The sequence below is a fragment of the Theropithecus gelada genome, chromosome 10, assembly GCF_003255815.1.
Source record: "Theropithecus gelada isolate Dixy chromosome 10, Tgel_1.0, whole genome shotgun sequence".
Taxonomy (NCBI): domain Eukaryota; kingdom Metazoa; phylum Chordata; class Mammalia; order Primates; family Cercopithecidae; genus Theropithecus; species Theropithecus gelada.
Window position 1 is genome coordinate 38988092 of NC_037678.1, and position 26484 is coordinate 39014575.

A 26484-nucleotide genomic window follows, 5' to 3' on the forward strand; every position below is an offset into this window, starting at 1 on the left:
TGACACTGTGATGAAATCACTTTAATGTCCTTGCCAAGGAAATGCCCAAGACACTGGCAGGTGGGCAAGAAAGTGTCCAGACAGGACCCTGCAGCCCCGTCTCCACTCAGCAGGGTCCGCATGCCCCAGGCCAGCAGGCCGGCCCCTCCTTGGGCAACACTGGTCTTTCTGAGGGCAGCCTGTGCTGGGGTCCCACACTTCATCCATAGTGCTTGCAGGGTTCTCTAGAACTCAGTCATCTTCTTGTGGGTGTCTGCTTTCCTCTGCTCCTGCTGCAGGCCTGCTTCCTGAGCCCGGAGCTGCCCCAGCTGGCGCTGGGCTCCTGCCAGCTTCTCCTGCAGCTGGGCTGACGCCACGCTATGCCTGCGGAGAGGCTCACCAGTCAGTGTGGGTTCCCCGGCCATGCCGCCAGCCCCAGGCTGCCATGTCCACTGTCCGTGTGCCCACTGCCTGTCCTCCAACATGCAGACCCCTCCTGGACTCAGCGTGACATGCTTGGGTCAGGTGACCTCCCGCAGGTGTCCTGGGGGCAGGGCCACCCTGGGTTTCCCTCTGCCCTGAGCCGGGCCCCACGCCTACCGGCCAGCGTTGCGGGTGAGAGCCTCCTGGATGCTCCTGATGTCCCGCTGGGTTCGCTCGATCTTCTCCTCGGTCTGGAAGAGCCGCAGGCTCAGCGCCCGCTTGGCGCTCTTGCTGGCATGGTACATGTCCTTGCTCCTCCTCCCCGCCGGGGCTGCCCCGGCCTCTAGGGCCCCAGGAGCCTGGCCTTGCAGCTTTTCATTGAGGAAGTCAAACACATTCCGAGGGGGTGGGCGGCCCCCAGGCCGGGCCCCTCTTCCCCGGCACCTGGGGGGCTTGTTGGTGCCAGCCTTGCCAACCCTGGTCCGCTTCTGCAGTGTCTCCACACACTGGTCCAGCGACTTCCCTCGTGGCAACACTACAGCATGGATGGGCTCCACCCGGCCATCTGCGTGTCGGCCCAAACCTGAGACAGGAACGGCAGTGCTGTAGCTGCCGGACGCTGGGAACGTGACGGCTGCAGGACCCCCGGGAACGTGACGGCTGCAGGACCCCCGGGAACGTGACGGCTGCGGGACCCCCGGGAACCTGACGGCTGCGGGACCCCCGGGAACCTGATGGCTGCGGGACCCCCGGAACCTGATGGCTGCCGGACGCTGGGAACCTGATGGCTGAGGGACCCCCGGGGAACCTGATGGCTGCGGGACCCCCGGGGAACCTGATGGCTGCGGGACCTGGGCTATGCTGCAGCCTCTGCCCACTTCTCCAGGGCTGCTTGTACTCACCCTTGCCAAACTCGTAGCCCATCTTGGTGAGGAGTCTGGAGCCTATGCCTCGCGTGTGCACCTCCCAGCCGGCAAAGGCAGAGCTGCAGGTCCCGGAGTCCACAGTGTCCGACCCCACCACTGCAAGAGAAGGACAGAGGGCAGTGGCCGGCCAGGGCAGAGGACTATGCATGGTGACCTGGGCTCTGACCAATGAGCTCAGATCCTGGGCAGAGCCCCAACACCCCACCTCTGGGGCTCCGTGCTCTGTCACTGAGGCTGCTGTGGGCATGTGACACCAGGCAGAGTGCATGGCAGTCCCCACGGCCTCCTGCACCGGGGCACCTCCTCCACAGCCCTCTCCTGCCCTTGCCCTTCTCCACCTTCGCAAGGCCGTGAGCTCCTCACCTGCCCTCACAGAGTCCTTGGTTTGGTCCTCCTTCACCAGGGACTTGGGGCTTCAGAAACCACCATCACCGATCCCTGGGTACACCTCCAACATGCAGACCCCTCCTGGACTCAGCCCACCATGCTTGGGTCAGGTGACCTCCCGCATATACACACACACGCATACACACACCCCTCTGGAGAGCTGGCCACCGGCCACTAGTTCCCATTCCCGAAGCTTCCACTCTGGCTGTGTGGACACAACCTCTGTCTGCCAGGATCCACCAGGCACCCAGGTCCCAAGTTTGAGAAGCCATGCAGAGGAGCTGCCCCTCTTGCACTCCAGGCCTCATCAGTTGTTCATTTTCTGTGACTTCCTTGGCAACTGCGGGCGCCTCCTCTCCCATGGCCACAGCCATGACCGTGGCCTCCCATCAGTGAGACTGTAGCTATTGTACCCATGCTCCTTGAAGGCAAAGGCCACCACGGATCTACCCCGGCCCTTCACTCGCACTCCTGTACCCCTGCCCCACACGGCCTCCCCAGGCACGGCTGGCGCCCTCGCTGTGGCCACTCTCTCCAATAGTTTGGTTAGATGGTCGGTGCCCTCAAAAGCCAGGAGCCTCTCAGGGTGACCCCACCTTCCTGGCTCCTGGGTTCCACAGCTGCTGCCATACCTCTGGCATAGCTGGAGTCACCTGTGCCATCGCTGTCTGAGTCGGACTCTGTGGCCTCTGTGCGCAGTGGGGGCAGGATGCCGTCCCCCTCCACCACGGCCTCCCTCAGCAGCAGCGAGTCAAACTTGACTGTGTAGTAGCCATTGTCCACATCTAGAGGCAGAGACAAGCTGCAGGTCAGCATCCTTGACAGCAGGTGCCACTGATGGGGAACCACCCTGGACATCAGGAGCAAGGCAGGGCAGAGGCTGAGGGTAGATGTGCTCATTTTGGGCCCAGAGCCAGAGTCCCAACACTCATCCCAAAGGAGGCAGGGAGCAGCCACGCAGTAATAACACGTGTGGAGCCTGGGAGGGTGTTCCCGGGAGGCCTCCACGGCCAGCCTCACCGGTGATGCGCGCCGCGTGCCAGAGGCCATCCTGGTGCTTGGCCAGACACGCAGAGCCGGCCTGCAGGGAGCTCAGGTCTGGGTCCTGGAAGGGGCGCAGCTCATCCAGAGAGACCACCTGCCCATGGGAGAACCTGCAGACAGAGCCATAGGGGACAGGGCTCAGACATGGGCCACCAGGGGCAAATAAACCCAGGAGCACTGACCCATCCACCTGGGCACTGTCCTGAGGGAGCCAGACACATGCATGTATACACACACACGCACACATATACACATACATGCACATACACACATGTACACATACTGGTACACACATGCACACGCACTAACACATGCATACACGTACATACACACAGGCGCACACATGCATATACACATGTACACACGTGCATATACACACATACACATACACTACACTCACACATGCATGCACACACATACACATATACGCATGCACACACATTCACGTGTACACACATACACACATGCATATAACACATACACATGTAGTCATACACATACACACAGAGACCCTCACACATTTATAAACATGTACTCACACACTCATGCAAATACATATGCAGTCATACATGGATATACACAAGCACCCTCTCACCCACGCACATGCGTGCACACACACGCCCTCTCACACACACGTGCACATGCACTCACTGACACGAGCACACACATGCACACACGCGCACAAATGTGCCCTCACCCACACATGCAGTCACCCACACACATGCGCACACACGCAGACTGTCACATGCACTAACATATACACCCATACACGCATATACACACACATGCACACACACGCACATATGCACATACATGCACACACATGACATGCACATATGCACATACATGCACATATGCACATACATGTATACACACTCACACTTGCACACACACATACAGTAGTCTCTTGGTATCCGTAGGAAACCCCCTGTGGACACTAAAACCCAAGGATGCTCAAGTCCCTTAGATACAATGACACAGTATTTGCATACAACCTATGCACATCCTCCCATATACTTTAAATCATCCCTAGACTACTTGCAGTACCTGATACAATGTAAACACCATGTAAATAGTTGTTACACAGTGTACAGACGCAGCCATCCTTTTCTTCCCCAATTATTTTCGACTGGAGATTGGTTGAATTGATGGTTATGGAACCCGCGGATACCAAGGGCCAACTGTACACTTTACACACGTATGCACATGCACACACACAGTCTCTCTCACAAAGGGCCTACTGTACACTTTACACATGTATGCACATGCACACATACACAGACACACAGTCTCACACACACACCAAGGGTCAACTGTACACTTTACACACGTATGCACATGCACACAGTCTCTCACTCACACGGGCCTACTGTACACTTTACACATGTACGCACATGCACACATACACAGTCTCACACACCCCAAGGGCCAACAGTACACTTTACACACGTATGCACATGTACACACAGTCTCACACACACACAAGGGCCTACTGTACACTTTACACACGTATGCACATGCACACGCAGTCTCACACACACACGGGCCCACTGTACACTTTACACACGTATGCACATGCACACGCAGTCTCACATCACACACACAGACACCCGCATTTTCTCTCTCAGGATGGACTTGGCTGCTCCAGAAGAATATACCCTGTGTGTCCCATCGCCTCTGCTGGAGTCCCAGTGTGGCAGCCCCTTTTGACAGCAGCTCCCAGTCTCACTACTGCACAGGAAGCCACAGCACCAGTTCATCAAGGCAGAGGTGTTGGGGGTGTGCATGTGCTCCTATGACTGAGTCCTCCCCCACACTAGGAGAACCTGCTTATGAAATAGCGGTGCCTTGACTTTCAGATATCAGTGAACCAGTAAAATTAAAACCAAAACCAAGACACAGAGAGAGAGAATGAAAAGGAAACGTGGGGACAGACAGGAGCGCAATCTTCAACTTTGCCAAATAAAGACATGAAAAACTAACCGCCATCCACTGCTGCCGTGCCATCGTTTCAAAAGGAAGTTTCTTTTAACCCCACAAAAGCAACTGAGCGGCCGGGCGCGGTGGCTCACGCCTGTAATTCCAGCACTTTGGGAGGCCGAGGCGGGTGGATCACGAGGTCAGGAGTTCAAGACCAGCCTGACCAACGTGGAGAAACTCGTCTCTACTAAAAATACAAAAATTAGCCGGGCGTAGTGGCGCGTGCCTGTAATCCCACCTACTCGGGAGGCTGAGGCACAAGAATCACTTGAACCCAGGAGGCGGAGGTTGCAGTGAGCCGAGATTGTGCCACCACACTCCAGCCTGGACGACAGAGTGAGACTGTCTCCAAAAAAACCAAAACAAGAGCAACTGAGGACAGGCCTTCAGCCCACGACATGCAGCCAGGGCTGTTTCCAGTGGGAACGGGTGGGTGGAGCAGAGGGAGGTGGGACAGGGAGTTTGTCTCATGGGTAGACAAAGGTGGCCTCGCACACCTCCCCAGGCCAGGATTTTGGGCAGTTCCTCCTCGTGCCTACTGCTCTCAGGCACACAGCGCCCTGCCAATGACCAGGGAGAACCAGGGGCTACAGGACTGGGCCTCAAATGCACTACAGCAGAGACTGGCTGCAGGGAAACAGAACACATTCAAAAAGAAAGGGCTAAACCCAGAGTGAATTCAATTAAATACGCCCCTTCAACACACCCATACCATCAATTAATCAAACCTCTTCTAGAATATTTGACAATATTAAAAGCCTTGAAATTGGTAAACTCTTTAACCCAGAAAGTGCTTCTATGATTTTTTTGTGTGCAGTAGAGCCTTGCTGTCTTGCCCAGGCTGAAGCGCATGGTGCGCTCACTGCAACCTCCATCTCCTGGGCTCAAACAATCCTCGTGCCTCAGCCTCCCACGTGGTTGGGACCAGAGGAGTGTGTCACCATGCCAGCTAATTTTTGAATTTTTTTGTTGAGACAAGGTCTTGCCATGTTGGCCAGGCTGGTCTTGAACTCCTGGGCTCATGTAATCCTTCCGCCTCAGCGACATGACTGTTAAGGAGAATGCATGTAAAGACTTAACCAAATATGAAAAACTTGGAAATAACCTAAATTTCTAACCATGGAGAGTAGCTGAGTTAATGGCATATCCATGAAGTTAACTGAAAACCAAAAGAACAGGCAAATTGATCAATGGAGCAAAGGAGAGCCCCCAGGGAGAGCCCCCACTCTTACAGAAAGCCTCGTGTGCAGAGGAAGCATCACAGATGGGGTGTGGGGGGAAAGACCCCGGATTTCATAAGAGAATCGCAGGTGGGGTGTTGGGGGAAAGACCTCGGATTTCATAAGAGAATCGCAGGTGGGGTGTTGGGGGAAAGACCTCGGATTTCATAAGAGAATCGCAGGTGGGGTGTGGGGGGAAAGACCCCGGATTTCATAAGAGAAAATTAAAAACTGGGTTTTCATACATTAAAGATCATTAAAGGTCCCAACCCAATTACTTGCCTCACAGCATTGACAGAAATACACTCCAGAGTACGTAGAGACATAACCCTGAAAACAACCAACATCTAAAACTAAAAGAAGCTTCTGAGTTTCAGCCACACCCAAGTAGAGAGTTCGCTGAACCGAATCTAGGCCGGGCGCGGTGGCTCACACCTGTAATCCCAGCACTTTGGGAGGCTGAGGTGGGTGGATCACTTGAGGTCAGGAGTTTGAGACCAGCCTGGCCAACATGGTGAAACCCTGCTTCTACCAAAAATTTAAAAATGAGCCAGGTGTAATGGCGCACACCTATAATTATAGCTGCTCGGGAGGCCGAGGCAGGAGAATCACTTGAACCCAAAAGGCGGACGTTGCAGTGAGCTGAGATCACACCACTGCACTTCAGCCTGGGTGACGAAGTGAAACTCGGTCTCAAAAAAACATCTAAAACTAGACAAAATTATCAAAACTCACTGATTCAGAACTTTTCAGAGTTCGGGAAACTGACCCAAGCTGAGAACTCACTGAGAAGAGATCCTTCTTGAAAAACGCTGGGCCTTGGGTCAGAACACTGGGAAGTCTGCAGCCTTTGCACCTGGGGCTGCCACTGGCTCCTACTCCTGAGTCAGCAAACCTGAGTGTTTTACCAGGTCAGGGCTGGCTGCAAAACCCAACACCAGCAGAGGTGGATGTGGGACAGAAGGCAAAACCCAGACCTCGTAGTTAAAAGTGGTGACTCGATAAACACAAAGAAAACTGACAGCCCTGATCATCTGGGGTTGTGATCCCAGCTGGAGTGAGCACTGGGCCAGCCAGATACTTAACAGGAAGACTCTGAAAATCAGAGAGCCACAGAAGCGCTCAGCTCTCCCAAGAAGGGCCTGGCTCTTGAGGAAACCACTGCAGGTGTTGGGAGCTCCAAGAGAGGCCGGGGAAAGTGAAAGCAAAGAGAGAGGAGCTGGCTGAACTCCTAGCGTGCTCTGAAACCCCACAGGGTGGTGGGGAGCCTTTGGATTAGGAGTGTCTGACATACCCTCTTGCCCAAATCAATGGCTGACCACTACCATATGTGAACACAGAAGCAATTGCTAGGAAGCCAGAGTAAAAAATAGAATTTAAGGCCGCGTGCGGTGGCTCACGCCTGTAATCCCAGCACTTTGGGAGGCCGAGGCAAGCGGATCATGAGGTCAGGAGATTGAGACCATCCTGGCTAACATGGTTAAACCCCATCTCTACTAAAAATACAAAAAATTAGCCAGGCGTGGTGGCACGCATCTGTAATCCCAGCTACTCGGGAGGCTGAGGCAGGAGAATCAGTTGAACTTGGGAGGTGGAGGCTGCAGTGAGCTGAGATGGCGGCACCAGTATACTCCAGCCTGGGCAACAGAACAAGACTCTAACTCAAAAAAAAAAAAAAAAAAAAAAAAGAATTTAAAAATCTGAGCAGAGATATCAGAGGCTACAGGACTGGGTGGGCAGGTATTGCAGTTTAAGTCCAAACAACTTAACTAAAACAAACAGAACACAAGACTCAGGAAAACAACTCCGAATCCAGACACAGATCATCTGAAATATCCACTTTTGACAAAAAAAAATTATAAGACAGGTAAACAGGAAATCATGATCCATATTTAGGAAAAAAAGCAGTGGTATAATCTGACTCTGAGTGGGCCCAGATGTTGAATTTAGCAAAGACTTCAAAGCAGCTACTATAAGTATGTTCAAAGAGTTAAATGAAAATATGATGACAATGATTCAGGAAATAGGGAATCCTTTTTCTTTTTTTTCTTTTTTTGAGACCAAGTCCTACTCTGTCAACCAGGCTGGAGTGCAGTGGCATCATCTCAGCTCACTACCACCTCCCAAGTTCAAGCTATTCTCAGGCCTCAGCCTCCGGAATAGCTGGGACTACAGGTGTGAGCTACCACGCCCAGCTAACTTTTGTATTTTTAGTAAAGATGGGGTTTCACTATGTTGGCCAGGCTGGTCTCAAACTCCTGACCTCAGGTAATCCACCCACCTCGGCCTCCCAAAGTGCTGGGATTACAGGTGTGAGCCACCGCACCCAGCCTAGGGAATCTTAAAAAAGAAATGATATAAAATAAATCAAATGGAGGCTGGGCACGGTGGCTCACGCCTGTAATCCCAGCACACTGGGAGGCTGAGGCATGTGGATCACCTGAGGTCAAAAGTTCAAAACCAGCCTGACCAATATTGAGAAACCCCATCTCTACTAAAAATACAAAAATTAGCCAGGCATGGTGGCATGAGCCTGTACTCCCTGCTACTTGGGAGGCTGAAACATGAGAATTGCTTGAACCCAGGAGGGCAGAGGTTGCAGTGAACCGAGATGGCACCACTGCACTCCAGCCTGGGCAACAGAGGAAGACTCCATCTCAAAAAAAAGAAAAAAAAAATCAAATGGAAATTCCAGAGTTAAAAAGGACAATCACTGAGGCTGGACACGGTGGCTCACGCCTGTAATCCCAGCACTTTGGGAGGCTGAGGCAGGCAGACCATGAGGTCAGGAGATCGAGACCATCCTGGCTAACACGGTGAAACCCCGTCTCTACTAAAAATACAAAAAATTAGCTGGGCAGTGGTGGCGGGTGCCTGTAGTCCCAGCTACTCTGGAGGCTGAGGCAGGAGAATGGTGTGAACCCGGGAGGCAGAGCTTGCAGTGAGCCGAGATTGCGCCACTACACTCCAGCCTGGGCGACAGAGCGAGACTCCGTCTCAAAAAAAAAAAAAGACAATCACTGAAAGGAAATTTTTACTGACTGTAGTGGGGAGGGCAGGATGAACAGGTAGAGTACAGAGAAGGGGTAAGGTGGTGCAGCTTCTCTGTCTGATACCACAAGAGTAGATGCCTGTCATTACACAGGTGTCAAAACCCACAGAGTGTACACCACCAAGAGTCAACCCTAATGTAAACGATGGACCTTGGGTGACAATGATGGGTCAATGTAGGCTTTTGGACTGTAATAAACACACCAGTCTGGTGAGGAGCATGACGGTGTTGTGGGGAGGGGCTGTTGTGATTGTGTGGGGGTCAGGGGTATATGTGAAATCTCCGTATCCTCCACTCAATTATGTTATGAACCTAAAACTACTCTAAAAACTAAAGCCATGGTCAGGAGCGGTGGCTCAAGCCTCTAATCCCTAGACTTTGGGAGGCCAAGGCCGGCGGATCACCTGAAGTCAGGAGTTCAAGACCAGCCTGGCCAACATGGTGAAATCCTGTCTCTACTAAAACTACAAAAATTATTTAGCCAGGTGTGGTGGAGGGCACCTGTAGTCCCAGTTACTGGGGAGGCTGAGGCACAAGAATCGCTTGAGCCTGGGAGGCGGAGGTTGCAGTGAGCCGAGACTGCACCATTGCACTCCAGCCTGGGCGACAGCAAGACTGTCTCAAAAACAAACACACAAAAAACCTATTTAAAAAAAAAATACAAGGCTGGACGCAGTGGCTCATGCCTGTAATCCCAGCATTTTGAGAGGCCAAGGCGGGCGGATCACCTGAGGTCAGGGGTTTGAGACCAGCCTGGCCAACATGGTGAAACCCTGCCTCTACTAAAAAAAAAAAAAATTAGCTGGGCATGGTGGTGGACACCTACAAACCCAGCTACTTGGGAGGGTGAGGCAGGAGAATCGCTTGAACCCGAGAGGTGGAGGTTGCAGTAAACTGAGATCATTCCATTGTACTCCAGCCTGGGTGATAGAGCGAGACTCGGACTCCAAAAAAAAAAAAAAAATTAATTAGATGTACTCAACAGCAGATTTGAGATAGCAGAAGAAAAAAAATCATTAAAAATTATCCAGGCTGGGTGCAGTGGCTCACAACTGTAATCCCAGTACTTTGGGAGGCAGAGGCGGGTGGATCACCTGAGATCAGTTCAACACTAGCCTGGCCAACATGGTGAAACCCTGTCTCTACTGAAAATACCAAAAAAATTAGCTGGGTGTGGTGGCAGGTGCCTGCAGTCTCAGCTACTCAGGAGGCTGAGGCTGGAGAATCGCTTGAACCCGGGAGGTGGAGGTTGTAGTGATCTGAGACCACACTATTGCACTCCAGCCTGGGCAACACAGTGAGACTTTGCCTCAAAAAAAAAAAAAAAAAAAAAAAAAATCTACATGAAGTTCGTCAGAGTAAAAGGAAATGGCACTAGACAGTAACTCAAATTCACAGGAAAGAAAAAGGGGCAACAAAAATGGTAAAATATGGGGGATACAAAAACCTACAAGTATAATTTTTTCTCTTTTAATTTCTTTCTTTTTAAAATAGAGATGGGGTCTCGCTATGTTGCCCAGGCTGGTGTTGAACTCCTGGCCTCAAGTGATCCTCCTGCCTCAGCCTCCCAAGGCTTTGGGATTACAGGCATGAACCACGGTGTCCAGATTTTAATTTCTTTTCTTTTCTTTTTATTTTTTTAAGGCAGAGTCTCACTCTGTCGCCTAGGCTGGAATGCAATGGTGTGATCTCAGCTCACTGCAACCTCCGCTTCCCGGGTTCAAGTGATTGTCTTGCCTCAGCCTCCCGAGTAGCTGGGATTACAGACGCCCGCCACCACGCCCGGCTACTTTTTGTATTTTTAGTAGAGACGGGTTTCACCATGTTGGCCAAGCTGGTCTTAAACTTCTGACCTCAGGCGATACGCCCGCCTCGGCCTCCCACAGTGCGGGGGATGACAGACGTGAGCCACCGTTCCCAGCCCCTTTTCTTCTTTTTTGAGATAAGCTCTGCACCCGGCTGGAGAGCAGTGGCACAATCTCAGCTCACTGCAGCCTTGACTTCCCAGGCTCAAGCCATCTTCCCACTTTAGCCGGGATCCTCCCCCAAAGAGCTAGGACTGCAGGCACACGCCACCACACCAGGTTGATTTTGTGTACTTTTGGTAGAGATGGGGTTTCGTACAGATGTTGCCCAGGCTGGTCTCCAACTCTCTGGCTCAGGCGACCTGCCCACCTCAGCCCTGCAAAGTGCTGGGGTTAAAGGCATAAGCCACTACCTCCAGGCAACTTCTTTCAAAATACTTTGGAAGCAATAATTACAACACTGAAGAGCTGAAGCTATAACATACATAAATGTATATATGGCAATAATGCATGAAGGAGAAGAGGGAATGGAGCTATGTGAGAGGAGAAGGGAGGATGGAACTAGGTCAGAGGAAAAGGGAGGTTGGGATGGTGCTATAGGAAAATGGAGGGGAACTATGTCATAGTACGACATAGATCCATGATGTAGATCCATGTTACAGACACGTCGCCATACTTAGGCCCGGCGCAGTCGCTCACACCTGTAATCCCAGCACTTTGGGAGGCCAAGGTGGGCAGATCACGAGGTCAGGAGTTCGAGACCACCCTGGCCAACATGGTGAAACCGTGTCTCTACTAAAAATACAAAATTAGCCGGGCGTGGTGGCACGCACCTGTAATCCCAGCTACTTGGGAGGCTGAGGCAGGAGAACTGCTTGAACCCGGGAGGCGGAGGTTGCAGCGAGCTGAGATCGCACCATTGCCCTCTAGTCTGGGTGACAGAAGTGAAACACACACACACAAAAAAATTGCTATCCTTTAAGTGTTAAGTCAGTAATAATCTGAAATACATTGTGGTAAGTTAAAGACGCACATTGTCATCTCTAGAGCAACCACTAGGAAAATAACTTAAAACAGTATAGCTAAAAATTCAGCAACAGAGCTGGATATCACTCAAATGATGGCGTCGGCAGCTCAAGGATCTGTCTCTCCAGCAAAGCAACTATTCTGCTGTCAAAACGGTCACAAAAAACCTTTTTCTGTTCAGCTGTCAAAACTGTCACAATAAACTTTTTTCTATTAAACTGTCAAAACCTCACAATAAACTTTTCTGGAACTCCGGTGTCTACGAACCAGATGACTGCTCAATGAAGTAAGACCCTGCTAAATTTCAGGACAGCTGGGGTATTTCTGCTTGGCCACTACTACCAGCTCACATGTGGCCACGAGGAAGGCAACCTGCGTTTCTGCTGTGGCTTGCTGGTGTCAGAAGGGATGACACAGAGCTTTTCTCAAGGAATCATGCTTATGCATTTGGACCTTTCTAGTATCTCCCTGAAGGGCTTGCCTTTGTTTCACCCCCTCAAACTCTCTCAGGGCTGGGGCAGCCTCCAGGGTGGTGCTATTGAAGGCTTTTTTTTTTTTTTTGAGATGGAGTTTCACTCTGTCGCCCAGGCCAGAGTGCAGTGGTATGATCTCAGCTCACTGCAACCTCCGCCTTCCAGGCTCAAGCAATTCTCCTGCTTCAGTCTCCCAAGTAGCTGGGATTACAGGCACCCACCACCACGCCCAGCTCATTTTTGTATTTTTACTAGAGACGGGATTTCACCATGTTGGCCAGGCTGGTCTCAAACTCCTGACCTCAAGCAATCCACCCGCCTTGGCCTCCCAAAGTGCTGGGATAACAGGTGTGAGCCACCGCGCCCGGCCTGAAGGCATTTAAAGGCAGGTACGACCTGAAGTTGCAGGAGCAGGGACAACAACAGATGGGCAAAGAGTGGACAGAAAAGTCTAGGAAGGAAGAGGCTGGGAAGAGCGACATGAAGGTCTAAGGGCTTTGGAAAGCTCCTGTTCATGCTTGGAAATCCAGAACGCCATGCACACAGCAGGGGCGACAGGTGCTCAGAAACACCTCAGGCGGCCCCCAGCTTTCACCTCTGGCTCACCCTTAGGCTCCATGTGAGCGAGAAGTAAAGGGTGAGGAAGAGCCGTGAACAGCCTGGCGGGCACTGAAGGACTCGCCCCTGTACAGAGGCAACCTGGAAAGGATGGAAGATGCTCTGTATCCTTTTTTCTTTTTTTTTTTTTTTTGAGACGGAGTCTCACTCTGTTGCCCAGGCTGGAGTGCAGTGGTGCCATCTTGGCTCACTGCAACCTCCACCTCCTGGGTTCAAGCGATTCTCCTGCCTCAGTCTTCCCAGTAGCTGGGACTATAGGTGGATGCCACCATGCCCGATTAATTTTTCTATTTTTAGTAGAGACAGAGTTTCACCATATTGGCTAGGCTGGTCTTAAACTCCTGACCTCAAGTGATCCACCCGCCTCCAACTTCCCAAAGTCCTAGCATTACAGGTGTGAGCCACCGTGCCCAGTCTCTTTATCCTTTTGCCAATAGACATTTAAAGAAATCTCTTTCAAAGCACAAGCTAACCACTAACCTAACAGAACAGAAACAAGCACCACTGACAGAATACAGTCTTTATTTAAAAAGGTCAGGAAAGTAACTAAACAAATGAGAAACGACAATCCACAGCAAACATTAACAATAAACCCTGCAGAGGGCGGAGGATCCGATTTTCAAAGTAACCACACTCTCATCTTCAAATTGTGCAGGTCTCAGTAAAAAATTACAAGGCGTGCAAAGAACAAGAAAGTGTGGCCCATTCACCGGAAATAAAGAAATTAACAGGCCGAGTGCAGTGGCTCACACCTGTAATCTCACCACCTTGGGAGGCCAAGGTGGGATGACTGCTTGAGCCCAGGAGTTCCAGACCAGTCGGAGAAGACCCTGTCTCTAAAACAGTAACAACAACACAACCGACCAGGCATGGTGGCACATGCTTGTAGTTCTAGCTACTCAGGAGACTAAGGTGGGAGAATCACTTACGCCTGGACGGTTAAGGCTGCAGTGTGCGGGGTTGTGCCACTGCACAACTACACACCACTACAGCCTGGGTGACAGAGGGAGACTTTGTCACACACACACAAAAAACAGGCCGGGCACGGTGGCTCACACCTGTAATTCCAGCACTTTGGGAGGCCAAGGCAGGAGGATCATGAGGTCAGGAGATTGAGACCATTCTGGCTAACATGGCAAAACCATGTCTCTACTAAAAATACAAAAAATTAGCCAGGTGCGGTGGCACGCACCTATAGTCCCAGCTACTCAGGAGGCTGAGGCAGGAAAACCGCTTGAACCCAGGAGGCAGAGGTTGCAGTGAGCCAAGATCAAGCCATTGCACTCCAGCCTGGGCTATAGAGAGAGACTCCATCTCAAAAAATAATAATAATAAATAAAAATAAAAATTAAAAATTAAAAAAAAATTTTTTAAAAAAGGAATTAATAGGAACTATTCCTGAAGAAGCCTAGACATTTGAATGACTAAACAAAAAAATCAATTATCTTAAATAGACTTAAAAAAGAGGCTGGGTGCAGTGGCTCACATCTGTAATCCCTGCATTTTGGGAGGCCGAGGCGGGCAGATCACCTGAGGTTAGCAATTCGAAACCAGCCTGGCCAACGTGGTGAAACCCAGTTTCTACTAAAAATACCAAAAATTAGGTGGGTGGCACATGCCTATGATCCCAGCTACTTGGGAGGCTGAGGCAGGAGAATCGCTTGAACCCAGGAGGCGGAGGTTGCAGTGAGCTGAGATTGTGCCATTGCACGCCAGCCTGGGTGATAAGAGTAAAACTCCATTTCAAAAAAAAAAATTAATAACTAAAAAAAAATAAATTTAAAAATAAAGGAAACCATGGATAATGAACTAAAGGAAAGCAAAAGAACCATGTCTAACCAAATAGAGAATATTAGTAAAATGGTAATTTTATAGAAAGAAACCAAATAGAAATTTTGGAGCTAAAAAACACAATAACTATAGTGAAAATTTCACCAGAAGCTTCAACAGCAGATTTGAGAAGGAAGAAGAAAGAAACAGTGAACTTGAGGACTGGTCAGCTGAATTTACCCAAAATGAGGAGCAGAAAGAAAAAAGAAGAAAGAAAAATGCCCAGAGCCCAAGGGACCTGTGTGACACCATGAGGCACGCCAACGCGTGCATGACGCAAGTTTCAGAAGCGGCGAACAGACAGGAAGAAACAAAACTAATATTTCAAGATGCCAAGAATAGTAGCTGAAACTTTTCAAATTTAATGAAAGGCATGAATCTACACATTCAGTAAGTCCAATGAACTCCAAGTAGCTTATAAATTCGGAGATCCACACTGATACATTACAGTCAAACTGCTGAAACCCAAAGACAGAGAATTTCCTAGAACAGCAAGAGAGAAGTGAACAGTCAGTGTACAAATGTTCCTCGGTAAGATTAACAATCAATTTCTCATCAGACACTACTGGGCCAGAAGGCAGTGAGATGACATTTTTTTTTTTTTTTTGAGACGGAGTCTTGCTCTGTTGCCCAGGCTGGAGTACCATGGTGATCTCGGCTCACTGCAAGCTCCGCCTCCCGGGTTCATGCCATTCTCCCGCCTCAGCCTCTTGAGTAGCTGGGACTACAGGCGCCCACCACCACACTCAGCTAATTTTTTGTATTTTTTAGTAGAGATGGGGTTTCACCGTGGTCTCGATCTCCTGAACTCGTGATCCGCCCACCTCAGTCTCCCAAAGTGCTAGGATTACAGGCATGAGCCACTGTGCCCAGCCCACACCTGGCTAATTGTTTCTATTTTTAGTAGAGACGGGGTTTCACCATGTTAGCCAGGGTGGTCTCGATCTCCTGACCTCGTGATCTGCCCACCTTGGCCTCCCAAAGTGCTGGGATTACAGGCGTGAGCCACTGCGCCTGGCCGAGATGACATTTTCAAAGTCTTGAAAGAAGGCCAGGCACTGTGGCTCACACCTGTAACCTCAGCACCTTGGGAGGCCAAGGAGGGATGATTGCTTGAGCTCAGGAGTTCAAGACCAGCCTGGGCAACAGTGACACCTTCTCTCTATTAAAAAAAACAAAATTGGGGGGCGGGGGATGGTGGTGCACGCCTGTAATCCTAGCACTTCAGGAGGCCAAGGCAGGCAGATCACCTGAGGTCAGGAATTCAAGACCAGTCTGACCAACATAGTAAGACTAAAATATAAAAATTAGCCAGATGTGGTGGCACGTGCTGGTAATCCCAGCTACTGGGAAGGCTGAGGTGGGAGCATCACTTGAACCTGGGAGGCAGAGGTTGCAGTGAGGCAAGATTGTGCACCACTATTCTCTAGCCTGGGTGATAGAGCAAGACTCTTTCTCAAAAAAAAAAAAAAAAAAAAAAAAAAAAATTTTTTTTTTTGGAAAATTTACAAATATGCAGAAATAAAGATACTCTTGAATAACCGATGAGTCGAACAAAAAAACAAAAGGGAGATTAGGATATCTTGAGATCAATGAAAATGGAAATACAACAGAACAAAACAGCCAGGTGGCAGGGTGCAGTGGCTCATGCCGATAATCTCAGCACTTTGGGAGGTCGACGCAGTAAGACTGCTTGAAGTCAGGAGTCTGACACCAGCCTGGGTAACAAAGTGAAACCCTGTCTCTGCAAAAACTTTTTTTTTTCTTCTTTTTTTGAGATAGAATTTTGCTCGTCACCCAGGCTGGAGCGCAATGGCGTGATCCCAGCTCACTGTAACTTCTGCCTCCCAGGTTCAAGTGATTCTCCTGCCTCAGCCTCCTGAGTAGCTGGGATTACAAGCGCCCGCCACCACGCCCAGCTAATTTTTGTATTTTTAGTAGAGACAGGGTTTCATCATGTTGGCCAGGCTGGTCTCCAACTCCTGACCTCAGGTGATCCACCCGCCTCAGCCTCCCAAAGTGCTGGGATTACAGGCGTGAGCTACTGTGCCTGGCCTTTTCTTTTTTTCTTTTTTTTGAGACAGAGTCTCACTCTTGTCACCTCGTCACCCAGGCTGGAGTGCAGTGGCATAATCTCAGCTCCCTGCAACCTCCGCCTCCCGGATTGAAGCGATTTTCCTGCCTCAGCCTCCTGAGTAGCTGAGATTACAGGCATGAGCCACCATGCCTAGTTAATTTTTGTACTTTTAGTAGAGACAGGGTTTCATCATGTTGGCCAGGCTGGTCTCCAACTCCTGACCTCAGGTGATCTGCCTGCCTCCTCCTCCCAAAGTGCTGGGATTACAGGTGTGAGCCACTGTGCCTGGCCTCTGTAAAAACTTATAAAAGAAATTAGTTAGGTGCAGTGGTGTACACCTGTAGTCGCAGTTACTTGGGAGGCTGAGGCAGGAGGACTGATTGAGTCCAGGAGTTCAAGGCTACAGTGAGCTATGATCACTTCACTGCTCTCCGAACAGCAACAAAGTGAGACTGTCTCAAACAACAAAACAGCAACAAAAAAACAAAACAACAACAAACAAAAAGTCTATGGAATGCAGTGAAAGCAGTGTTTAGAGGGAAATCTGTAGCAGTAAATGCTTACATTCAAAAAGAAACACCTTGGCCAAGAAACATCTACTTGGGAGGCTGAGGTAGGAGAATGCCTGGGAGGCAGAGGCTGCAGTGAGCTGAGATCACGCCACTGCACTCCAGTCTGGGTGACAGAGGGAGACTCCGTCTCAACAGCAAAAAAAAAAAAAAAAAAAAAGAAGAGAAGAAAAAAGAGACATCTCAAATCAATAACTTAACTATGCACCTTAAAGAATTAGGGAAAAGAAGAGCAAATTAAACCCAAACCAGCAGAAAAAAGGAAGCAAAGGTTAAAATGGAAATAAATGAAACAGAATGGGAAAACAATAGAGATCAGCAACAAAAAAGATCAACAAAATTGACAAATCTTTAGAAAAACTGACCAAGAAGAAAAAACAGGCCATGCGTGGTGGCTCATGCCTGTAATCCCAGCACTTTGGGAGGCCGAGGTGGGCAGATCACCTGAGGTAGGGAGTCCAAGATCAGCCTAGCCAACATGGTGAAATCCCGTCTCTACTAAAAATACAAATATCAGCTGGGCATGGTGGTGACACCTATAGTTCCAGCTACTCGGGAGGCTGAGGCAGGAGAATTGCTAGAATCCAGGGGGCGGAGGTTGCAATGAGCGAGATTGCACCACTGCACTCCAGCCTGGGAGACAGAAAAAGACTCCAACACAAAAAAAAAAAAAAAAAAAAACAAAAAAAAAAAAAACAGAAAACAGAAAACAAAACAAAACTAGCTGGGAATGGTGACTCATGCCTGTAATCACTGCTACTCGGGAGGCTAAGGCAGGATTGCTTGAACCTGGGAGGCAGAGGTTGCAGTGAGCCAAGATCATGCCACTGCACTCCAGTCTGGGTGACACAGTGAGATTCCATCTCAAAAAAAAAAAAAAAAAAAAGAGATGACTCAAATTGCTAAAATCAAGAGAGAAAGTGGAGCTATTACTACTGATCTTACAGAAATAACTAGAGCTATAAAAGGATACTATGAACAATTGTATGGTAACAGATTAGATAACGTAAGACAAAATGAACAAATTCCTAGAAACATGCATGCAAACTATTGAAACTGACTCAAGGCCAGGTGCGGTGGCTCATGTCTGTAATCCCAGCACTTTGGGAGGCTGAGGCGGGTGGATCACCTGAGGTCAGGAGTTTGAGACCAGCCTGGCCAACATGGTGAAACCCTGTCCCTACTAAAAATACAAAAATTAGCCAGGTATGCTGGCGGGCACCTGTAGTCCGAGATACTGGGGGGGCTGAGGTGGGAGAATCACTTTAACTCGGGAGGTAGAAGTTGCAGTGAGCCAAGATGGCGCCACTGCACTCCAGCCTGGGCGACAGAACGAGACCAAACTGACTCAAGAAGAAACAGAAAATCTGAATAAACCTAAAACAAATAAAGAATCAGCAGTCAAAAAACTTCCAATGAACAAAAAGTTCAGAAACTTTCACTACAGTTATTGTACTTTTTAGCTTCCAAAAAACAAGTCAATTTCATATAAAGAAACTGAATCAATAGTCAATAAACTTCCAACAAAAGAAAAGTCCATCTCTCTCTATATATATATATATGATCGTATATATCATTTCACTGTTGAATTCTATCAAACATTTTAAGAAGAATTAACACCAATCCCTTTTCACCTCTTCCCACAATATAAAGAATACTTCCTAACTCATTCCATGAGACCAGTATTATGCTGACATCAAAGCCACACAAAGACATGTCAAGAAAAGAAAACTACAGACCAATATCCCTTATGAATACAGATGCAAATACCCTCAACAAAACAGCAGCAAATCAAATCCAGTAATGTTATTACATGATAAAGCCTTAAACTTTTAACTGTTAAAAAGATAAGGCTGGGTGCGGTGGCTCGCACCTGTAATCTCAGCACTTTGGGAGGCTGAGGTGGGCAAATCATGAGGTCAGGAGTTCAAGACCAGCCTGTCCAACATGGTGAAACACTATCTCTACTAAAAATACAAAAAATTAGCTGGGTGTAGTGGCGGGCACCTGTAGTCCCAGCTACTCAGGAGGCTGAGGCAAGAGAATCGCTTGAACCCGGGAGGTGGAAGTTGCAGTGAGCTGAGATCGTGCCACTCACTCCAGCCTGGGCAACACAGTGAAACTCCGTCTCATTAAAAAAAAAAAAAAAAAAAAAGCAAATAGATAGGGCCAGGTGGCTCATGCCTATAATCCCAGTGCTTTGGGAGGCTGAGGCAGGAGGATCACTTTAGCTCAGGAGTTCGAGACCAGCTTGGGCAACAGAGTGAAATCTCATCTCTACAAAAATAATAAAAAGATAATATAGCATGACTATGGGTGATTTATCTGAGGAATTCAAGGATGGTTCAACATACGAAAACCAATTAATATACTACATTAACAGAATGAAAGGAAAAAAACCACACATGATCATCTAAAGCAAAAAAGCATTTGAAAAAAACCAACACAGCTGGGTGCAGTGCAGTGACTCACCCCTGTAATCTCAGCACTTTGGGAGGCTGAGGCAGGATTGCTTGAGCCCTGGAGTTTAAGACCAGTCTAGGCAGCAAAGCAGGACTCTACCTCTACAGAAAAATTAAAAAATTAGCTGGGCATGGTGGCTCACACCTGTAGTCTCACCTACTCATGAGGATGAGGTAGGAGGATCCCCTGAGCCCAGGAATTTGAGGTTGCAGTGAGCCATGATCATGCCACCGCCCTCCAGCCTGGGCGACAGAACAAGACCCTATCTTTAAAAAAAAAACGGCCGGGCGCGATGGTTCAAGTCTGTAATACCAGCACTTTGGGAGGCCGAGGCAGGCAGATCACCTGAGGTCAAGAGTTCAAGACCATCCTGGCTACATGGTGAAATCCTGTCTCTACAAAAAATACAAAAAATTAGCCGGGCGTGGTGGCAGGCGCCTGTAGTCCCAGCTACTTGGGAGGCTGAGGTAGGAGAATTGCTTGAACCCAGGAGGTGGAGGTTGCAGTGAGTCGAGATTGTGCCATTGCATTCCAGATTGGGTGACAGAGCAAGACTCTGTCTCAAAAAAAAAAAAAAAAAAGGAAAACGAAAACAATTCCTTAGAGAAGCATCAAAAATAATACTTATTTAACCAAGAATGTGCAAGACTTGTACAGTACAAAACACTGTTGAAAGAAATTAAAGACCTAAATAAATGGACAGATCCTTTGTTCATGAATTGGAAGACTTAATATTGTTTTTTACTTTTGTTACTGTTGTTGTTTAAGATGGAGTCTTGCAATACAAAAAACTAGCCGGGCGAGGTGGCGGGTGCCTGTAGTCCCAGCTACTCTGGAGGCTGAGGCAGGAGAATGGCGTAAACCCGAGAGGTGGAGCTTGCAGTGAGCTGAGATCTGGCCACTGCACTCCAGCCTGGGCGACAGAGTAAGACTCCCTCTCAAAAAAAAAAAAAAGATGGAGTCTCGCTCTGTTGCCCAGGCTGGAGTGCAGTGGCATGATCTCAACTCACTGCAACCTCCTCCTCCTAGGTTCAAGCGATTCTCCTGCCTCACCCTCTCGTGTAGCAGGGATTACAGGTGTGCACTACCTCCAAGTAATTTGTTTTTTATTTTTAGTAGAGATGGGGTTTCACCACATTGGCCAGGCTGGTCTTGAATTCCTGACCTCAAGTGATATGCCTGCCTCAGCCTCCCAAAGTACTGGGATTATAGGCGTGAGCTGCCATGCCCAGCCAGAAGGCTTAATGTTGTAAAGATGGCAATATGCCCCAAACAGATCTACACATTCTGTGCAATCCATATCAAAATTCAAACTGTCTTTTATGCAGAATTGGACAATCCGATCCTAAAATTCATATGAAATTGCAAAGGATCCAGAAACAAAACACTCTTGAAAAAGAGAGCAAATGGTGAATAACTACTACTTCCTGAGTTTAAAACTTATTACAAAGCTATAATAATCAAAACAGTGTGGTACTGGCATGAGACATATATACCAATGGAAGAGAAGAGAGAGCTCACAAATAAACCCATATACGTATGGCCAATTGATTTTGGATAAGGCAGTCAAGACCATTCAGTGGAGAAAAAGCATTCTTTTCAACAAATGGTGCTGGGAAAACTGGAAATCCCCATGCAAAAGAATGAAGTGGGGCTGGGCACGGTGGCTCACGCCTGTAATCCCAGCACTTTGGGAGGCCAAAGCGGGCAGATCACGAGGTCAGGAGATCGAGAGCATCCTGGCAAACACGGTGAAACCCCGTCTCTACTAAAAATACAAAAAAATTAGCCAGGAGTGGTGGTGGGCGCCTGTAGTCCCAGCTTCTTGGGAGGCTGAGGCAGGAGAATGGCATGAACCTGGGAGGTGACGGAGGTTGCAGTGAGCAGAGATCGCGCCACTGCCCTTCAGCCTGGGCGACAGAGCGAGACTCTGTCTCAAAAAAAAAAAAAAAAGAATGAAGTGGACCCTCACCTAATAACATATACAAAAATTAACTCAATATGGATCAAAGACCTAAATTTAACAGCTAAAACTACAGAACTCTTAGAAGAAAACATAGGTGAAAATCCTCATATGTATGGATGAGGCGATGGTTTCTTAAATCTGACGACAAAGACACAGGCAATAAAGAAACAATAAATTGAACTGCATCAAAATTTAAAATGTGCATCAAAGGACACTGTATGGAGTGAAAAGACAACCCAAACAATAGGAGCAAATATCTACAAACTATATACTTCACAAGGGATGAACATCCAGAATATATAAAGAAATCCTGGGCCGGGTGCGGTGGCTCACATCTGTAATCCCAGCACTTTGGGAAACCAAGGCGGGGTCACCGGAGGTCAGGAGTTCGAGACCAGCCTGGCCAACATGGTGAAACCCCGCCTCTACTAAATACAAAAATTAGCTGGGCGTGGTGGCAGGCGCCTGTAATCCCAGCTACTCGGGAGGCTGAGGCAAGAGAATCCCTTGAACCCGGAAAGTAGAGTTCGCGCCATTGCACTCCAGCCTGGGCAACAAGAGTGAAACTCCGTCTTAAAAAAAAAAAAAAAGTCCAACACAAATCCAAGAGAACTTATCAGTCCTGAATGGTGGCAAGGTGGGTGTCTGTAAGATGCTCCAGAAGCCTTCAGATCAGGCCTGATGCTGACACGGCAAGCAGCACCGGGTGGAGCAGGGGATGGAACGAGGGCGGGGGACAACCGGAGCCCTCTGAGCCTTGAAGCCTTGGGCCACTCAGTTCTTCTATTCCTGTTTCCTCCCCTGTCAAATGGTGTGACTGCAGGGCCTACCTACGGGGCTGTTGCACAGATGAATGAATGTGTATGAAATTCTTGGAGCAATGCCTGGCCCAGAGGAAGCATCATAGGGATGTGTCAGATCTCTCATCAAGGGGATCAGGAATTCGAGACCAGCCTGGGCAACATGGTGAAATCCCATCTCTACAAAAAATACAAAAATTAGCTAGGCGTGGCAGTACACGCCTGGAGTATCAGCTATTGGGGAGGCTGAGGTGGGAGGATGGCTTGGGCCAGGGAGGCAGAGACTGCAGTGAGCCAAGATTGTGCCACTGCACTCCAGCATGGGTGACAGAGCAGCGAGATCCGGTTTTAAAAGAAAAAAGAGGAAGATACTCAAAGAACTAGAATTAGGGATGTTACGTGGTCAGCCTGAACTATTGGCTAAAAAAGAAAATTACCTACTAGAAGGCTTGATAAATATTTCTTCTAAGAGGAAAGTAAAAAGGAACAAAAATAAAGTTATGCACTTACAGAAATAGAGACATCACAGTAATAATTGTGGATATTTGAATATGGAAGAGGTATTACCATTAAATGTGTTACCATTTAATGTAATACTATTACCTATTATAACATGGAAGTTACTCTTTTTTGTCCTCACATCGACTTGGACTTCCAAAAAGTTACTTTTTAAGTGATTTCCTAATCAGTTAGATTAGAGATACACTCTGAAGTATTCATAGTTGGAAAAACCCAGTAACTTCTGAAATTTGCTTTAAAATGGTCCAGGAAAGAAAAAAGTAGAACAGGGAGAAGAGACAAAACAAGACTAGCAAAATGTTAATCAATGAGGACACTGGATGATGGACCGTGGATGATGGACCGTGGGCAGTGATTATGCTAAGCTCTCTAATTTGGGGTATGTTTGAAAATCTCCATAAAAGTAAAATTTTCAGGCCGGGCGCGGTGGCTCATGCCTGTAATCCCAGCACTTTGGGAGGCCGAGACGGGCGGATCACCAGCTCAGGAGATCGAGACCATCCCGGCTAACACAGTGAAACCCCGTCTCTACTAAAAATATTTAAAAAATTAGCTGGGCGAGGTGGCGGGCACCTGTAGTCCCAGCTACTCGGGAGGCTGAGGCAGGAGAATGGCGTGAACCCGGGAGGCGGAGCTTGCAGTGAGCTGAGATCAAGCCACTGCACTCCAGCCTGGGTGACAGAGCGAGACTCCGTCCCAAAAAAAAAAAAAAAAAAGTAAAATTTTCAAGTTGAACTCTAGAGAATAAAACTAACAACAGGGCCGGGCGCAGTGGCTCATGCCTGTGATCTCAGCACTTCGGGAGGCCAGGGCAGGTGGATCACTTGAGCTCAGGAGCGTGAAACCAGCCTGGACAACATGACAAAACCCCACCTCTACTAAAACTACAAAAATTAGCCAGGCGTGATGGCTCACGTCTGTAATCCCAGCATTTTGGGAGACTGAGGCGGGTAGATCATGAGGTCAGGAGTTCAAGATCAGCCTGGCCAAGATAGTGAATCTCTGTCTCTACTAAAAATACAAAAAATTAGCCGGGCATGGTGGTGGGCACCTGTAATTCCAGCTACTCTGGACGCTGAGGCAGAGAATTACTTCAACCCAGGAGAAGGAGGTTGCAGTAAGCTGAGACTATGCCACTGCACTCCAGCCTGGGCGACAAGAGTGAAACTCTATTTCCAAAAAAAAAAAAAGCAGGCACGGTGGCTCACGCCTGTAATCCCAGCACTTTGGGAGGCTGAGGTGGGCGGATCACGAGGTCAGGAGATCGAGACCATCCAGGCTAACACGGCGAAACCCCATCTCTACTAAAAAGTACAAAAAAATTAGCCAGGTATGGTGGCGAGTGCCTGTAATCCCAGCTACTAGGGAGGCTGAGGCAGGAGAATTGCTTGAACCCGGGAGGCAGAGCTTGCAGTGAGCCGAGATCGCGCCACTGCACTCCAGCCTGGGCGACAGAGCAAGACTCCATCTCAAAAAATAAATAAACAAGTAATAATAATACAAAAATTAGCTGGATGTGGTAGTGTGAGTCTGTACCCCAATTACTAGGGGCGCTAAGGCAGGAGATCAGTTGAGCCCAGGAGGTCCAGGCTGCAGTAAGCCAGGACTGCGCCACTGCACTCCAGCCTGGTTGACAAAGTAAGACCCTGTCTCAAAAAAATTAAAACAACAACCAAAAAAAAAAAAAAATGACAATAGGTTGGAGACCTATTCTCTTCCACATAAGCCTTGCACTGTTGTTCAGGCTGGAGTACAGTGGCTCCATTTCCGCTCACTGCAACCTTGGCCTCCTGGGTTCAACCAATTCTCCTGCCTCAGCCTCCTGAGTAGCTAGGACCACAGGTGCGCGCCACCACGACCAGTTGAATTTTGTGTTTTTAACAGAGATGGGGTTTCACCATGTTGACCAGCGTGGTCCTGAACTCCTGACCTCAGGTGATCTGCCCGCCTTGACTTCCCAAAGTGCTGGGATTACAGGCGTGGGCCACCGCACCCGGCGACCTTCTATGCTTCTTGATTTACCCCGGAAGAAAGACGCAGACGCCTGAACACAGACACTGCTGTCACAAAGCATGCCTGCCCCAAGAAGCTAAGACAAAACTGCAAAGCAAAGGGAGGGCCCACCCTGACCCGACCCTGTGTGCGTGCCCCTTACGCCCCAAGGTTGGCATCCTGATAACAAAGGGTTTTACCTGCAGTTCTCCTTGAAGCGGCACTTTCCCTCCAAGAAGAACGGGCACGGCTTCAGAGACTTGTGAGTGGGGTACAGGTAGAGCACACGGACACCCGCCGAACCATCCTCCGCCTCTTCCGCTCCCACCACCATGGCGTTGTGATACTCCAGAGTGCCCCATGAGCTGTAGTAGGGTGCGCTCACCTTTGTCCCACTCAGCTCTTCCTCGTCCTCTCCCTCTTCCTCCTCCTGCCCACCTGCTGCAGATTCGGGCCCCGCCTCTGCTTTAGGAATGGTCTCTGATCCGGACTCAGGGGCTGCTGCTGGCGCCTCCACCGCCTCAGTGATGGCCTCCCGGAAAGCCTGGTACTCAGCATCTTCCCGGCCCGTGCGCTCTTCGTCCAGCGCGGCCAGCAACTTGCTCTTCCTGACAGACACCAGGCTGGCCTCGGTGAGCTCGATGAGCTCCTTCAGGTCCCCCTGCAGCTGGCGCAGGTCCGCCTGCTCAGACGAATCCAGGCCGGCGCCCAGGGCCAGCTCCACCTGCTGCAGCTGCGCACGGTAGGTCTGCAAGGCCGACTCCAGGCTCTCCTCGTCCATGCTGAGAGAGGGAGGCGCTGGACCAGGGCTGCGAGAAGAGAAGCCAGGTGAGCCCCGCGTCTCGGGACCGGCCCCACAGACTGCGGGAGGGCACGGGCACGTCCCCTTTCCCTCGGGGAGACACCGGCTCAGAGGCACAGCTCCCAGCACAGAGGTCGCAGACCGGGTACCCTCGCTCAGGCTCCGCGCTTCCCTTCCGAGCCGCCCTGGGCTCGCCGCTAGCCGGGTCCCGCGTCACTCCGGAGACCCCTCCCCGCGGGGCGCCCCGCCGCCCGGCCCTCCGCCGAGCCCACCCGCCGCGCCCGCTGCCTTCCAGGCCGGCCCCGCCCCCGCGCCCGGCGTCTCTGCAGTCTGGCCAAGACCGCGTCCCCGCAAACCGCGGTCCCCTCTCCCCGGGCAGGGAACCTCCCCCGCGCGGTTTCCCAGCCGCCGCCATAGAGAGCCCGCCGGCCTCACCGGCTAGAGCGGCCCGGCGCCCCCCTTCCGTCCCCGCCGCCGACCGGCACTTCCTCCCGAGCGCCGCCACTTCCGGAAGTGCCTGGCGCGCGGGGGCA

The 26484-nt window shown here is 49.7% G+C and overlaps 1 protein-coding gene across 2 annotated transcripts; it reads right to left on the reverse strand.

The window, feature by feature from the left end:
* ZGPAT (zinc finger CCCH-type and G-patch domain containing) lies at positions 1-26472 on the reverse strand. 2 transcript variants are annotated; one of them, XM_025398375.1, is made up of 7 exons: positions 26336-26472; positions 25350-25958; positions 2736-2869; positions 2348-2500; positions 1305-1424; positions 580-985; positions 1-363 (listed from the first exon to the last, which is right to left on the reverse strand). In XM_025398375.1, the coding sequence occupies exons 2-7, from the start codon at positions 25928-25930 to the stop codon at positions 225-227; spliced, it is 1533 nt and encodes a 510-aa protein (XP_025254160.1). In that variant the 5' UTR covers positions 25931-25958; positions 26336-26472; the 3' UTR covers positions 1-224. The 2 variants fall into 2 exon arrangements, with proteins under 2 accessions (XP_025254160.1, XP_025254159.1); XM_025398374.1 differs by having other exon boundaries at positions 26387-26471.
* Between the last annotated feature and the right edge of the window lie 12 nt (positions 26473-26484).

What these genes read in the sequence shown, in the direction of transcription:
- ZGPAT (XM_025398375.1), bottom strand. Translation starts at nt 25,930, where the DNA reads ATGGACGAGGAGAGCCTGGAGTCGGCCTTGCAGACCTACCGTGCGCAG. An exon ending in TGACTCCAGCTATGCCAGAG is followed by an intron (nt 1,425 to 2,347) that starts GTATGGCAGCAG and finishes CTTCTCTTGCAG; the next exon opens with TGGTGGGGTCGGACACTGTG. An exon ending in GGGCTACGAGTTTGGCAAGG is followed by an intron (nt 986 to 1,304) that starts GTGAGTACAAGC and finishes TTCCTGTCTCAG; the next exon opens with GTTTGGGCCGACACGCAGAT.